The sequence below is a fragment of the Rattus rattus genome, chromosome 10 (assembly GCF_011064425.1).
Source record: "Rattus rattus isolate New Zealand chromosome 10, Rrattus_CSIRO_v1, whole genome shotgun sequence".
NCBI lineage: Eukaryota > Metazoa > Chordata > Mammalia > Rodentia > Muridae > Rattus > Rattus rattus.
This window is the reverse complement of record NC_046163.1, coordinates 36150424-36167428: the sequence shown is the minus strand read 5'-3', so window position 1 is coordinate 36167428 and position 17005 is coordinate 36150424. Positions and strand designations below refer to the sequence as shown.

The 17005-nt window shown below is 43.1% G+C and overlaps 1 protein-coding gene across 3 annotated transcripts in view; it reads left to right on the top strand.

Annotated features, from left to right (window-relative positions):
* Ralgps2 (Ral GEF with PH domain and SH3 binding motif 2) overlaps window positions 1–14931 on the top strand; it is a 126739-nt gene extending 111808 nt beyond the window's left edge. For 2 of the 3 annotated variants that reach the window (XM_032915577.1, XM_032915576.1), the window contains 4 exons: window positions 1518–1610; window positions 8693–8798; window positions 10999–11090; window positions 13825–14185. In XM_032915577.1, the coding sequence (XP_032771468.1) occupies window positions 1518–1610; window positions 8693–8798; window positions 10999–11090; window positions 13825–13854 (321 nt within the window). In that variant the 3' untranslated portion in view covers window positions 13855–14185. Of the gene's footprint in view, window positions 1–1517; window positions 1611–8692; window positions 8799–10998; window positions 11091–13824 lie in introns of all 3 variants that reach the window. The other variant, XM_032915575.1, reaches the window with a different exon arrangement.
* The last annotated feature ends 2074 nt before the right edge of the window (window positions 14932–17005 follow it).

The following is a 17005-nucleotide window of genomic DNA, read 5'->3' as shown; positions in this document are numbered from 1 at the left end:
AAAGTGTTATTTAAATTATTGGCTCACAGGAAATGAAGACAAAAGGCAGAGGGGCCAGGGCTCTAAGCTTCCAGATTCCCTTGCTCTGTTTCTTAAAGTACTAAATCTGCCATATAGGTTGCAGCTAAATCACATTTTAAGCATACTTAAACCAAATAATCCTTCACTTCTCTTAAACTTCTGAGGTTATTCTTATCCAAAATTATTTTTTAATGAACCCTGTTATTAAGAGATAACAGTAATAAGCTGGGTGTGGTGGTAGATGCCTTCAATCCCAGAGCCTGGTCTACACACTGTTTCTACCTCAGCAAACCTCTTTGAATAAAATATGAACGACATTAGGTTTACTCCTGAAAAAAGTCTTTCATATTGGGCAGTGGTGACGCATGCCTTTAATCCCAGCACTTGGGAGGCAAAGACAGGAGGATCTCTGAGTTCAAGCCCAGCCTGGTCTGCAGAATTGAGTTTCCAGACAGCCAGGGCTACACAGAGAAATCCTACCTCAGAAGAAAGAAAAAGAGAGAGAGAAGAGAGAAAAGGAAAAGAAAAAATTGAGTTTGTCTTTAAATAGATTCGGATTTGCTGAGATTCTCGTAACGAGAGAAAGGCCGATTTTGTGGTTCTGTGAGGCAGAGAGTGTGTGCTGGGAACATGAGCTTTTCCTTTAAGCCAGACTTTATTTTGTGCAGGAATTACAGAGTGACATAGTAGGGAGTGTAATAAAACTTTGAGGAGTGGGTATCTTAATAGTTGTCTGTAGAGAAAGAATACAATGTCTTAAGTAAAAGAGTAAAAAAATTAAAAAGAAAAAATATTAAGAAACTGGTAGACACACTCTTACCAGTTGGCATAACTGTGCTTCCCCCCACGATACTCTGCTCTTATGTGGTGCCAAGTAGCCAGATACAGTTAGAGGTTCGGATTCATCAGGAGAAGGTGAGGGTGTGGAGTGAAAGTGTGAGACTAGATAGAGTGCTTGCCTAGATAGAGTGGGATGTAGGCTGGGTGGGAAATGTGTCTGTGTATGTACATGTTCGTGAGTTTGTACTTTTTCGTACTCGTGTGCATACAGTTGCACAATTCTGCATGCAGGTGGCCAGTATCAGGTGTTCCCCATCACTCCCCCTTATTTTTTGAGACAGGGCTCACTGGACTACAAGGTACAAGTGTAGGTCACTGCTACACTGGATGGCCAGCAATCCACTTCCCTGTGTCTGCCACCAGATACACCCAGCTTTTACATGCTAGGGTTCTGACGCAGGTCCTCATGTGTGCACACCAAGCAAGCACTGTACTGTCTCCCTAAAGGTTACAGAGTCTTGAAGAATCAATCGCTGGATCTACCACTAAAGTTTGCTCACTGAACACAATGGGGATATCTGAGGTGCAGACATTAGAAGTGTTGTAACCTGCCTCTGAACCCACAACTCCAGTAGCTAAAGCAAAAGTACAGTGCTGTCCCAAAGAAGTGGAAGTCAAACTCTCTCAGTAGTTACCTGTGTGTTTATCCTCCCCAGGTAGCATCTTGGACAAAGTATTGGGCAGCCTTGTGTGGAACACAGCTTTTTTACTATGCTGCCAAATCTCTGAAGGCTACAGAAAGAAAGCATGTAAGTATTCCTCCTCAAAATCCTGACCTTTGTTTCACAACCTCTTCCTGGTTATACAGAAAACACCACTAATAGGACATAGGACCACATTTCTCACCCACCAGCTCTCATGCTTTCTCCTGTCATGCAATATTGGAGTTGGAAATGTGTGTAAGGGCCACTCTGGAATGTGTGTGCCGTAAACAGATGCCATGACCAAAGTAACTCTTATCAAGGACAACATTTAATTGGGGCTGGCTTACATGTTCAGAGGTTCAGTTTGATATCATTAAAGTGGGTACATGGCAGTATCCAGGCAGGCTTGATGCAGTAGGAGCCAAGAATTCTTGATTTTGTCTAGAAAGCATACAGGAGAAGACTGGCTTACAGGCAGCTAGGATCAGGGTCTTAAAGCACACACCTATTCCAACAAGGCCACACCTCTAAAAGTGCTACTCCCTGGGCGGAGCATATACAAACCAGCACATTCTACTCCCCGGCCTCCATAGGTTTTTTCAAACACATGAGTCTATGGGGGCCATACCTAAACATAGCACAATGCAAAATACATTTATTCCAACTTCAGAAGCCCCCAAAAGTCTATAGCAGTCTCAACAGTGTTAAAAGTCCAGAGTTCAACATCTTTTCTGAAATTCATCCAATCACTTAACTGTAATCCCCAAAGCAAGACAGGAAACCAGCTGGGCAGACTCCTAACTCAACCTCTCCATGTCTGATGTCACAGTGCTCTTCAGACCTCCAACTCCTTTTTCATCCTTGTGGACTGCAACAAAGTTCTTTCCACTGGGCTGGTTCCACTCCATCAGCAGCTTTCCTCAGAAGATAGCCCACGACTCTGGCGTGTAGAACATGTTGGGTCTGCAAGGCAACTTCATTGTTACAGCTTCTTGTTTCAATATCTGAGACCCACACCACATGATCTTCTGGGCTCCTCCAGCTCTGCCCTCTGTAGCACTCTAAGCTCAGGTTGACCCACTCCACTACCTCTGCTGTTCTTGGTGATCATCCCATGGCACTGGCATCTCCAATACACTGGGGTCTTCCGCTGCAACTAGGCTTCACCAATAGCCTCTCACAGGCTTTCTTCATGTTGCCAGGCCTCAACTCCAAATGCATGACCCCTTCAGTCCTAGGCCTCAACTACAACTGAGGCTGCATCTTAACCAATGCCCTTCCCTGGCCTCTCACAGTCCCCAGCCTCAGCTGTTCTCCATGACCTCTTCATGCCTTCAAAACCAGTACCACCTGGGTGACTCTTACACATTACCAAGTCCAGCTGCAGCATGGGGTACAACCTTGGCTATCTCTGGAACACAGTGTGTTCTCAGAAAACACTTCCCAGAAGATTTCACCTCAGTGATGCTGGTCTCTTCTTAATCACCACTATTTTCTTAGCTCCAGCTAACCAGCATCATTTGTCCCCAGTATCTATTCTGGACTTTAAAGCCAGAGTCACAAGGCCAAGGCTGCCGGGCTCTGCTGCTTACTGGGGCTGGAACATGATCACCCTTGTTTATTTCCAGCTTTCTGCTTTCCAACTCCCTCACTGCCTAGGCTTGGCCGACCTGGGACTTGCTCTGTAGATTGACCTTGAACTCAGAGATCTGCATGCCTCTGTCTCCTGGGATTAAAGGCATGTATCACCATACCTAGACTCAAGCTTTTCTTCACCTACAACTTGGTCTGTCCCAGGCTGGCCTTGAACTCAAGAGATCTGCTTAGTTTTCTCACCTGGAATTAAGGGTATGTAGCTCCATGCCTGGACCTAAACTTAGCTGGGTGGGATCTTGCCCCAAAGTCCCGCTCCCTTAATCTATTGTCTCCTAGAACACAGGACTCAGTTCAATTCTACTTCCTGCTGCCCCTTTAATACTTGAACCATACATTTTATGGTTTTCCTTGTAAGCTTGCTACACTTGTTCAAAACGCCCTTCATGAGACCTAACCAGAGAACAAAGTCTCTGATGGGCATTTCTGAGACTTCTTTTGTCAATGCAATTAACATAAATCTCTTTACCTTAGACTCAGGTAGACTCTTCAGACAAGGGCAGAAAGCAGCCATGTTCTTCACCAAAATACCACAAAAAACAGTCTCTAGGCCAAATACTGAAATTCTTCTTTACTGAAATCTCTTTGAGTCAGGACTGCACAGTTCAAATCATTCTCAGTAACAGAGTCTTCCACATTCCTACTAGAATAGCCTATTAAGCACCAGGTAAAGCATTCCACCTCTTTCCAAATTCAAAGTCTCCAAATCCACATTCTTCCAAACAAAAGCTTGGTCAGACCTATCACAAAATAACCCAGTCCCTGGTACCGACTTCTGTCTTAGTTAGGGTTTTGCTTCTAAGAACAGACACCATGACCAAGACAACTAAGGACAACATTTAATTGGCGATGGTTTACGGGTTCAGAGGTTCAGCCCATTATCATCAAAGCGAGAACATGGCAGCATCCAGGCAGGCATGGTGCAGGAGGAGCTGAGAGTTCTACATCTTGTTTCTAAGGCAAACAGAAGAAGACTGACTTCCAGGCATCTAGGATGAGGGTCTTAAAGCCCACACCCACAGTGACACACAAGGCCACACCTCCTAATAGTGCCACTCCCTGGTCCAAGCTTATACAAACCATCACAGTGTGTAAGGGGCCACATTGCAATGCCTTGGAATCATTTGTATGTTTTTGAGTTTTTTGAACGCTGTTTTTTCATTGCAAGTGTGAAAATGATAGATTACAACTATCTACCATGGCATCAGACCTTTCTCAGCCCTGAGTTTGGGTTAGAACATGGCTCAAAACCTTTGCCTTATAGCCTCAGTTCCTGGTATGTAAATTGGAAATGAAAACAATACCTAAAATTCTACCCCATATCTGGGCATGGTGGCACATGCCTTTAATCCTGGCACTCGAAGGCAGAGGAATTACGACCTCTGTGAGTTTGAGGTCACCCTGGTGAGTCCCAGGACAGCCAGGGCTCCATCGGGAGACTGTCTCAGCAAAAACAAAGAAAGCAAGCTGTCTCAGACTCTGAGACATGGCAGTGAGGAGTGAGGTACAGTGTGAGTGGGTACAGTGGGCACTGCAGTCTGCTTCCCTACTACCTTCCATGTTTCTCTAGAAGTCTCTTGGTGCTCCTTCTCTGGATATAGTCTTTAATTATGGAATGATTACTTTTTACTTAGTATACCAACTATTAGCTTTCATTATGACACTTCAAACAAAAGTTTTGTTTTGTTGATTATCCTTCCCCCAACTCTCCCCAGTCTGCCCCATTCTTCCCACAGAAACCCCCTTTTCCCACTGGCTTTTGAGAATTTCATATACAAGTACACTGTCTGTGAATTACTTCTGTCCCAACTCCTCTTGTGTCTCTCCTCTTGAATTCCTGACATTTTCTTTTGTATATACACATATACACCCTACCCTTGATATGCAACCTACCAAGTCAGTCAGTGGTGGTCTTATTTATCTGTATTTAGAGATGACCACTTAGGCCTTGTCCCTGGGACCTTGGGGGTCTGGGGGGTACTGAAAAGAAGATCGCCATGGGTTCAAGACCAATGTGGGCTACTCTGTGAGGCCTAGTCTCACAAATGAAGGAGGGGAGAAGAAAAATAGTTGATGATCATTCACCATATAAACCTGTGTTGGAGTTATTATTTTTTGGCCTGGAGAGAGTAAACTTGGGAAGGAAGAAGGGATGCTGTTTTGTATATCTCTATTGTTGAAGTTTAAAAATAGAAGCATACTGATGATACTAAAAGATTTAGGTAAAGTGTAGTCATTGCAAAAAAATTACAGCTATATTTAAATCTGTCACTACATGGTAATGATTGAACAAATGTGTTTGATTGGTTAAAAATTGGAAACCAAACCTGCATGTGTAAAAAAGAAAAGTTGTGTATTTGTAAAGTAAGAATAAACCAGAACAGTAGAGCAGGAAGTGACTGGAAGGTAAAATGCACTAACCTTAGTTAGATTAGTTAGCTGGTCCCCTTAGTTAGACGGTCCCCTTAGTTAGACGATCCCCTTAGTTAGATGGTCCCCTTAGTTAGATGGTCCCCTTAGTTAGACGGTCCCCTTAGTTAGATGGTCCCCTTAGTTAGATGGTCCCCTTAGTTAGATGGTCACCTTAGTTAGATGGTCCCTTAGTTAGATTAGAGTTAGATGTTCCCCTTAGTTAGACGGTCCCCTTAGTTAGATGGTCCCCTTAGTTAGATGGTCCCCTTAGTTAGATGGTCCCTTAGTTAGACGGTCCCCCTTGTTAGATGGTCCCTTAGTTAGATGGTCCCTTAGTTAGATGGTCCCTTAGTTAGATGGTCCCCTTTAGTTAGACGGTCCCTTAGTTAGATGGTCCCTTAGTTAGATGGTCCCTTAGTTAGATGGTCCCCTTTAGACGGTCCCCTTTAGTTAGATGGTCCCTTAGTTAGATGGTCCCCTTAGTTAGATGGTCCCCTTAGACGGTCCCCTTAGTTAGATGGTCCCCTTAGTTAGACGGTCCCCTTAGTTAGATGGTCCGTTAGTTAGATGCTCGCTCATTAGGAACAATGTAAAGACTGCTGAGCCTGCATCAGCTGTGAGGTAAAGTTACATGTGTGCAGTAGGCAGGCCCTGTCAGTGCTTCCGTCAGTACCACAATTCCTCATCTAAGGAAAACTTCTTCGTTATCTTTGAATACGTGAACAAAGATGTTGGTAGAAGAATATTTCTATAATGGTTACAATAGCAGAAATCTGAAAATACACAAAATAATTAACAGTAATTGTCTTAGGATTTTATTGCTGCTAAGAGACACCAGGACCATGGCAACTCTTATAAAGGAAAATGTTTAGTTGGGGCTGGTTTAGAGCTCAGAGGTCTGTTATCATGGCAGGAAGCAGGGCAACACAGAAGTAGGCAGGTGCAGGAGAGGTAGATCTGCATCTGAGACCTCAAAGCCCACCCCCAGTGACACACTTCCTCCAACAAGGACACACCTCCTAATAGTGCCAGTTCCTATGAGCCTGTGGTGTCATATTCATTTAAAACTACCACAGCGAGGGGCCTGGAGAGATGGCTCAGTGGTTAAGAGCATTGACTGCTCTTCCAGAGGTTCTGAGTTCAAATCCCAGCAACCACATGGTGGCTCACAACCATCTGTAATGGGATCTGATGCCCTCTTCTGGTGTGTCTGAAGACATTGACAGTGTACCCACATGCATGAAATAAATAAATTAAAAAAAAAAACTGCCACAGTGAGGAAAATTATTGATCAGTTTTTAAAAAAACACAAATCAGTATAAATATACCCAGATAGCATGAAACTGTCAGTACCAGCACATAAAAGACTTTTTCCAAGCATAGGAAGGAGTTTGCGAGGCATCACTCCCTAACGCGACTGACTCCTGTGGGCTTCAGCGGCTTAGGAACATCACTATTTATAGCTCGGCTTTCTTTCCTGTGGGCTCACAGTGCTTGCCGGTGCAGCAGAAGTTAGGTAGCTAAACTGTCAGGTGTGCCATTCTGTGGTATTTTCGATGTCAATTTTATAGCTTCCTGGTTTTCTTTTTAATGTTTGTGCTACTAACATTACTTTTGTATTGTAGTTATTCCTTTTCCAGTAATTTTAGCAGTAAAAGATAGTAGGCAGACATGTTTACCCTCTTGGAGTCAGAAATAGCACATTGCCCGACTGTCAAGGCCTGGGCTGTCCTTGGTCTGGTGCATCTTGCATTTCACTGTGGTCAGTGCTCTGCTTCCCTTAACTTGAGGGGTTGCATGTGCACATGTGCACTCTCCCTTTTTTAAGACAGGGTCTCACTATGTCGTCCGGGCTGACCTAAAACTCACGTAAACTAGGCAGGCATTAAAGTGTGCAGCACCACAACCAGCTGCGTGCGCAGTCCTAGGAGCCAGGTCCTTTGCTTTACTGCTGACAGTCACTGTTGGTGCCTGACGTTGTCGTCTATTCCTTTTCATAGTTGAATAGGCCTGTGTTCTCTGAGCTGTCATAATGCATCCATTCCAGTGTGCTGTGGGTACTGTTATGTACAGACTCTCGGAGGAGGGTAAATACCAAGCTTTTCCAGAAAGGACAGACTAAGTTTCCTGGTCACTGGGAATGATGAGGCTCCCTTTGGTCTTTGCTGCCTATGTGCATAAAGCCTATTACTCTGTACTGTTGTCCCCTTCTTTTTTTTAATATTTATTTATTTTATTTATATGAACACACTGTCACTGTCTTCAGACACACCAGAAGAGGGCATCAGATCCCATTACAGATGGTTGTGAGCCACCATGTGGTTGCTGGGGATTGAACTCAGGACCTCTGGAAGAACAGTCAGTGCTCTTAACCATTGAGCCATCTCTCAGCTCCTGTTGTCCCCTTCTTGTGCTTTTCCTTGTACATAATGCCTGAGTAGACTGCTGCATGTTCATTTCACCAAGGCACACTGCACTAGTAATTACATGGTAGAAGTGTTGCTCATTGTTTTACTGTGTACTGTGACTTCTGGCAGTTTTGTTTTGTTTTGTTTTGTTTTGTTTTGTTTTAAACATGCTGCTAGGATTGAGTTGCCAATACTGAAACACTGGTTTTTTTTTAATTTCTGTTACTAAGATTAACCTTATTTCTGCTCTTCTTAGCACCCCTTTCTCAATAGAAAAATAGTTAACTGTGAAAGTAGCCAGCACTCCTAAAGTACCTCCTGTTTTATTTTGCTTTTTTAAATCTGTCTTGCTTTTGCAAAATGCAAGTAGGAATTGTCTGATAGGCTCCCTGGCACATGAGACATTCTGGCAGAAAGTGTTGGGATGCAGCTTCTCTCTGTGGTAACGCTGTACTAGTAGAGGAACACAGAATCCCAGCATGCCTGTTGCAGAGTGGAACCGGTTGGGTGTAATGAAAGTTGACTCTGGAGATGACTGGACTGAGGCGGGCTACCTAACAGGGCGTGCTGAGCTGAGCTGAGCTGAGCCAGCCGTCAGTCACAGCTTGTCTCTCCTGTGGACACACTGACAGTAAACTGCCCAACAGTTTTAACTTTGAGAACTGGTCATAAAGTCACTGGTCATCTGTTTTCTCTGTTTATCTCTCATCTCAGTTCAAATCAACGTCAAATAAGAATGTGTCTGTGGTGGGCTGGATGGTGATGATGGCCGATGATCCAGAGCATCCAGACCTCTTTCTGCTGACTGACTCCGAGAAAGGTGACTGTTAGACTGGGGTCAAAAGTACTGCAGACTCTAGCTCCTGGTCCTGGTCCTGGTCCTGGTCCTGGTCCTGGTCCTGGTCCTGGTCCTGGTCCTGGTCCTGGTCCTGGTCCTGGTCCTGGTCCTGCTGTGTTACCAGCAGAGAAGTAGTTGAGGAACTGTATCTATTGGAAGGACTTTTATTCCATGTTGTGTTTTAAGCTTTAATTAAAAGCCCAAGGAATCCACATCATGGCGTCTATGCACCATACTTTGGACAAAGGCTCACCATGCATAAATGCAGAGGACCCGTCATCTGTGCCCAGCAGTGACATCATTCTCTTACTGTTGCCCTTACGTAACTCCCACTGTTACTTGAATTGCTTGCTGAGCTCAGACCCTTTCCTAAAGTAAAGTACCCTACGTAAAGTGTATAGAAACGTATAAGAATGGACCTTAGGAGTTTGAGAAGTGGAGAAGAATGGGAGCGTGCGTGTGTCAGAATTATGCTGCTGGGTGTGCTGGCCCTTGGTGGCTGTCCCAGGGTCCATCCAAAGATCCTGAGAACTTGCTCTCTTCCTTCACAACAACTACCAGCTGTTGATGACAGCTACCACATAGGAGTCCAGCTGGAAATTCTTGTACATCTGTTCCAAATCGTCCACTTAGCAACTCTTACTAAAATAGATTACCTTTAATTAACTTCACAACTGAATGTTTACATCTGTTCAGGTGTGGTTTTTGTATGAACAAATAACTTTTCATGTATTATAATTTTAAATTAAAAATTAAATTTGTATGTTAGACGCAAGAAAAAAAATCACCCCAAATTTCTTAGTAGTTGTAAATCGACTTACAGAGTAAGAGTGCCTTGTTCTCAGCTTTCTAAACTAAAGCCTCAGTCCCTTAGAATCTCATGGGTATTCATCATAAACCTCATTTTTAAAATGGGATCACTTGTATTGAGTTTTGCTAACAAAGTCTTTGGTTTCCTTCCATCTTCTTAGCATACATCATCAAATTATTTCAGAATACACAGATTTTTTTTTTTTTTTTTTTTTGGTTCTTTTTTTCGGAGCTGGGGACCGAACCCAGGGCCTTGCACTTCCTAGGCAAGCGCTCTACCACTGAGCTAAATCCCCAACCCCCAGAATACACAGATTTTTATGGTCTATACTAGCAACAGTATTTACTAGTGTAAATTGTAGCCTTGACCAGTGCACTTGAAGACGTTTTTGTTCAGATTAAATAGTAATACTTGATCTGAATTCAGCAAACAAAACAGGGCTCAGATGGCTTATGAGCACTCCATGGAGAAAGACAGAGCTTCTGAAGGTGGACAGTTCTTCAGTAGCATCTCAAAGGAAACACTGAATAAATACTGCTGAGTGGAGGCTCTGCACCCCTAGAGGGTGAGAGGGGGATTCAGCAAGAACCTAGATCTGTGACAAAAGAAGAGACAGCTGGGCTCAGCATCCTGCAGTTCCCAAATCAGCACTCGACTTACGCCTTACTCATTTAATACATGGAACTGTGCAAAATGCCCTCATCACGTTCCGGTCTTGTCATACACTGAATGAGATGACACACAGGACCTGCCAGGTTCACACAGGGATACTTTCCAGAAGAGAGACACGTCCTGTCTTCCCAGGGCTGGAGATTTGAGGCTCACTGGTAGAGCACTTAGCAAGTCGGAAGCCCTGGCTTCCAGTTTCCAAGAGAACCCCCCAGAAGATCTAAAAGTCTGCAGTAACCTTGGCATATGTCTTAACAATATTTATGTGATATAACTGGCCATTTAATGTAGTTAGGAATGAATGTTTAAGTGGTAGATGTGTAGAATCAGTGACAGGTGAAAACTCCGTTCTACTTGTAGAGGAAACATTGGATGTTACTATCAAGAACCAGGGTGGAGGTCTAAGGACATGAACAAAGTCACAGATTCAGAACACAGAGAGGTGCGGGGTGACAGTATCACAGAAATATCTAGAGAAGCAGTTATTTTAATGGACATTTAGGGTACCTTAATCACCTTTACTGTGTGCACAGTAGAAAGGTGGGTCTGAAGAGCACGTGGCATACATAAAGAGGCCTCCATCGGGAAATTCTGAAACTGAGCTCTGTAGTCAGATTTCATTCAGTCTTACATATTTGGCAGGAATATTATATGCTACAGTCTTTAAATTTATTATTTTCTCCTTGCTTTTGGCAATTATAGGAAATTCATACAAGTTTCAAGCTGGCAGCAGGATGAATGCAATGCTGTGGTTTAAACACTTGAGCGCGGCCTGCCAGAGTAACAAGCAACAGGTGAGCATTCCTTCTCCTCCTCCTCCCCTTCCTCTTTCTCCTCTTCTTCCTCCCCTTCCTCTCCTTCCTTCTCCTCCTCCGCCACCGCCACCGCCACCGCCACCGCTGTACCTGTGACCTTTAAACTTCCATTTGTTTATTTAAGAGACAGATTCATGACATGCTAGCCCAAGCTGTCCTGGAACTCACTAGTTAGCCCAGGCTAGCCTCAAACTTGTGCTCCTCCTGCCTTAGCACTAGTATAGCTGAATAATGTTCTTAATATTTTTTATTATTCATTGTTTATAGCAGTCAGCATGACATGAAGTTCACGATTTAGAAAGATATAAGTAAACAAAACTATGTAATACAGACTAAAGAGAGAGACACAGGTAGGTAACGTGACTGAGCCTTCTCAGAGACAGCGGTGCTGGGGAGCTGGTAGGAAGGAGCAGGCTTCGTAAGAAAGGGGTGAGGGAGGGCCAGTTCAGGGACAGCCAGTACAGTTAAACGAGAGCCTTCATGATATCTGTGTCTGGGGCAGAGGCAGCTCAGAAGGTGATGCTTGCACAGGGCTCTGGTTTATCTTTGAGAACAACTTGAATTGGGGTCCTGTGTTGCAGTGGGGCCATTTCAGCTTTATTGCTTAGTTTTATTATACTGAGACCATGGTGATCCAGTGGAAAGGCTTGTCACAAAGGAGCGCCGTCTAATGTGCTGCCTTCCCAGCACCTTCTTAAGAGATGTCCTGGACCACAGAAAACCCACTTGTACTCGTGGACACCACTGCGAGCTTTTCTGGTTATACGTATTTGGAAATCACAACTTCGCATTTACAGTATTCCTTTGTATCGTCAGTGCCTATCAGCAGATAATTGGAAGTAACATTATGCACTACAATTTTAGAAGGCTTAATATTGCTTTGATCTTTATCCTGTTATATCAGGTTATCTATCATGACTCTTGATAAATAAGGAAACAGGCTCAAAGACACTAAATGACTTTGCATTTCCACAGGTCAGCAGGCACAGATACATTTGCTTTTCCCTTATGTCATTGGGATGGGCTTTTTAGTCACAATTATTTCAATGACGTATGGGGGAAAGTTTGGTTTAGCCTTTAACAACCTCCTTGTAGGACTTAAAATGCAAAGGATTTTGCCCATATGAAGTTAGTTTCTAGGGCAGAATGAAGGACAGACCTAATTTTGCCTATGATAAATGAGCCTTTCAGATTCTCTTCATGCTCCATTTTTTTTAATATAGTCAGGGGTATTCATTTATAAGAACATCAGGTTCCACAACTAATCTAGATGTGTATGTAGAGCAACATAGAGAAGGCTCAGACTTTTTACTGTGTTAGTAAACCTTCCTACATCACACAGATGTGCAGAACGGTTTTGTTTCTGAGTGTTAGCAACTTTATAAATAGAACCCATGAAGTTTGAAAATTATTTGAAGACCCTAACTCAAAGGCAAAAATACCTTAAGACACATTTGGGTGATTTAAACATGAGGCTCACTTTGTTAAAATAAAGATTTCTTACCATCTAAAGATCTGGGAGCTTAAACACATGAGCATTTGAGTTATAATTCAATTGTGTTGTCTAGTAGAATTCTTCATGCAAAAGCTAGCATGTCGGGCTAGAGAGATGGCTCAGTGGCTAAGAATGCTTGCTGCTCTTGTAGAGGACCAGAGTTCAAGTCTCATCACCCACATCTAGTGACCCAAGTACCTATGACTCTAGCTGCAGAGGGTAACAGGTTTCAGAGAGTCTGCTGGCCTGTGAGAGCCACTGAGCCTCTTTGAGGATGAGGAGGGGACCGCAGACCTTCCAGCTCTGCCAGCTCCTAGGAAGCCTGGGCTAACTCCTTGGAACTCTCAGTAGCCCTTAGGTTGGGAATCCTTGAGTTTGGGAGACTGGAATTGTGTCCCATGGTCAGACACTTGACCAGACATACAAGGAATCAAATACAGTGTAATCTCAAAGTGTTAAACTGTTACATATATGACCTGTTTATTTTTAAATCAGAAAGTGTGAGATAATTTTGCCTAATAGATCTGACTCTTTATTATTTCTGAGGTCCTTCATGATTGCTATAAAACTGTCCGTGTAGCTTTTTTTAATGTACACAGAAAAATTGATGGTAATATATGGAATTCTGTTCTACAAGATTTGCCATATTTCTTTGATTCATTTATTTATTTTGGGAAACACCCATTAGGCCCCTGTAATGCACAAAAACTCTGTGATATCCAGGCACATCAACTTGGAAAAGCGTATTAACCGTGATTTTCTAATATGTGACTAGACTCCATGTTACAAACCACACAAAGCATCTTCTATCAAAGTCCCTTTAAAGGACATTTAAACTGTGTGGTAGCTCGTGCTTACATGCCCAGCACTCACAAGTTCAAGGCTGGCCTAGGCTAAAAGTTTGAGACTGTCTCAAAAAAGATACATAGGTCAGAGTGATTTGGCTTGGCAAAGTAACAAGGCAAAATACATGCTAAATTTGGTTTATTCAATTTTTATATAAATTGTTAAACACAGATTGTTTAACAGGAAACTCTATTTTATGTATAATATTACCATTAATGTGTTACATTTCAAGTCACAGAGCCCTCAGCCCAGAGTGCATTTGGGGAGAAGAGTCACTTGGGAACGTTGGGACAGGTGTGTCAGTGACTGGTAGAAGCGGCTAGGCAGTCAGTTTGGAGTGGTGCAGTCAGTGTGGCTGCTTGTATTTTTTAGGTTCCTACAAACTTGATGACTTTTGAGTAAAAGCCTGAGAAAGAAGAGGAGCGCTGTTCCCGTGTGGAGCCAGGACCTGCCGAGAGCCCCAGCCGCACCATCCCGTGCCAGGAAGAGCCCCCAGGCTCCAGCCCAGCCTCCGGAGCTCAGAACCAAAAGCACTAATTTCAGGGAATGAAGTGAGATGTTCCCAGAGAAAAACAATGGAGTTGCAAAACAAACTGCCATGAACTACGCTCATCTCCGAACTGACCTGTGGAAACCACTGCCTTAACAGAGTGCGAGGAGAACCGACACCAAATAGTGTGTGTGCGCGTCTTCTGGCGGTGCTGTGCTTGGAATAAATTGTAGCTAATTTGCATTTCTTTTAACTTTGTACTAATTCTGGAGGGGAAACCATCTTTTTAGATACACTTTAAAACGGAAAAACATTTCTTACGGATTCCATCAGGAGCTGTTTAGGTGCAGTGAGAAGTCCTGTGAGGAACAGGCCGACAGCCCACCTGCAGGGTCTGCTCAGCCTCTGCTAGTGGCTCCCTCACTCCTACAGCAAGACCAGGAGTGACAATGCGGGAGCTGTGGGTGCTGTCTGGGCTAGGGCACGCTTTACCTTGGATGAGGGATGCGTTTAAACACTACAGTTTGGAATTCAGTGCTAGAAGGAGAATATGATTCCTGCAGAGGAGGTACAATGGCCGAGTGTTCACATGCCAGCAGGCACAGTAAACACGGATGTTTCTAACCACAGTTAAAGTTTAACTTTCTGTATGAATTCATTGTTGGGCCCAAATCCACCTAGGAGCATGGTGATCCCGTGCTCCGGTTTCTGTAGCCTTTTCTCGAGTCAAGTGGATTCTCCAGCCACAGGCGTCATCGCCTCGGGGAAGACCCTGGTGTTCCCCAGGGTGTTGCCCTTTGCAGTGTTTAATGTGCAGTATGCCAGACTTATTTCTTATTGAATTTGTTTTTGTTCAGTATGAGGTTCAAAAGCATTCGTGTTTAAAAGACTCTTCATGTATATGTATGTATTTTATTGTAAGACAAACCAGTTTTAAGAAGAATAAAGGCAAAGTTTGCAGTTCTAGGAATTAAAAATATAAAACCTTTTCTCGTATGACTTCACACAATGTACCAGAACATTTTTCAGAAAGTTATTCTCGCTCCCCAATCCGAAAACCATGTTTTGTTAGTAACTGACCAAGTTTGAGAGAGCTGTCCCAAGCAATTACACATTTAACTTTTAAAAGGAATGCTGGATTTGACATAGCTTAGAATTTTAACCAGAAGTAGCACTTGACTGCTGTGGGGTTGGTTCCCACTTTCATAGTGGCCCCGTGTGGAAAGGCCCTGACTGACGGACACCTCCTAGCAAACTGCTCACTCTGTCAGTCTCATGTAGTCTCACATTTGTGTCTTTCAAGAACTGTATACTTAACCGGAAGTATTTTATCACCACGTCCACGGAGCTTGACTAGAAAATACTGTCTGCCGTAATTAGCTAAAAAAAGTTAGTCCAAGAGAAAGGGAAGAGCCTTTGAGGATTTCTGATTTGAATAATTCAAATATGTTTGTCATGTGACAGAAATACCGTATTTGGGGTTTCATTGACAAGCAGAGGAAGGCAAATGTTGCCTGTACAGAATGATTTTTCTGATAATGGGGTCTAAGTTAACCCAGTTGGGTATCCACAGACAGAGTCTGAGTGGCCGGCTTTATTTTCTTTTTCAAATCCCTTCGTTTATTTTGATCCAGAGTAATTTTTAAATAATATGCACGCCGTCTTTGAGGTACTGTGAATGAGAACCCTGTGGCTGTTGTATTACTACTTCATCATGAAAAAGCTAAAGCTGTCACATTGTAGGTGATCACAGTGGTGGAGATAGGCAGCCAGCAGAGTCCAGCCTCACAGAGAAAGGGCGAGGTGGAAGCTGTGTTCAGTACACCCAGCTCTGGACACTTACGGATGGGTAGAGAAAGAACCGAATTCAGATTTGATTAGCCAGGCTCCTGGCTGAAACTAAAACTCTTTGTACCTTCAGATTTGCTCTAAGGATCAACCATTGATTTTTAGAATGGTTTTAGAACCCGTGAGGAGGAGATAGAATAGGTGAGCTTTATCTGTAGTTCACCAAATGGTATTAGATTACAATTGAAGCAAAGAAAACATTGCCAAAGAGTAGTGAATATTTGAGTATTTTACTTATTGGAGAATGAATCCTATCACGCTCACCCTCGGTTGTAAATTAATGATTAACTGGGTCATTTCCCATGAATATTAAAGCCCGTTTGCTTCTCTCATAGCCAAGGAGAACTTTTAGAGAAATTCAATTAAAATCTAAACTTTATAAACAGACTGAATGGAATATTGTATGGCCTGGTGCAATAGTGTGTAGCACTGGCCATATCTCATCTGACAATGAATTCAAACACAGAGGCTTATTTTTCTGTCTTTAAAGTGCACCTGTGACGGTGACTGCATGATGTCCCCAAGCACTGCTTTGGGTTTCACGTGCTTGCTTTTCAGAATATTGCAATCTGCTGTCTAAACTGTAAGGATCAGAAAACTTGATGGAATACGTTTTTCAGTTTGGTTTCATTCAGTGTATACTTGTGTTAACAGTTCAAAAAGAATCCAACTTGGGACTGTATTTTTCTGTCTTCGTAGACATGTTTCAGTGGCAATTATTTTTTCTGTGTCATCAGTACCATCTGCCATTGTGCCCCCTTCTGCACAGTCTCTTGCTCTTGACATTGAGTCAGTTACAATGTTCATAACTGCAGATTTGTTTTAGTCTTGGAGATTTATAAGAAGCCCAACAAGCAACATTGTTATCCAGGAGGAATGTAGCCGTGCTTAGACGCCTCCCTGCATGGTAGAAGCATGGGTGAGCACAGCCTCATCAGTCTGTGGGGCTGATTTACCCATCCAGATGACCTCAACATAAAGTCTTTCTTCATGAAGTTAAACCTGTGAAGTATCTGTGTTTAAAACTGAGGCATTATATTGATTGGAAATCAGTGCTAATTAGACTTACTAACTCATTGGCTTTTTAGGATAACATACCCTTCCCTTTTATTGATGGACGTTTCTTTCCAGCTGGGTTTAAGCCATCCTATTACCTTCCACAGACGAGACCTGCTGGTATTGCTTCATGGAAGATTGGCTTTAATCAAAAGAAAT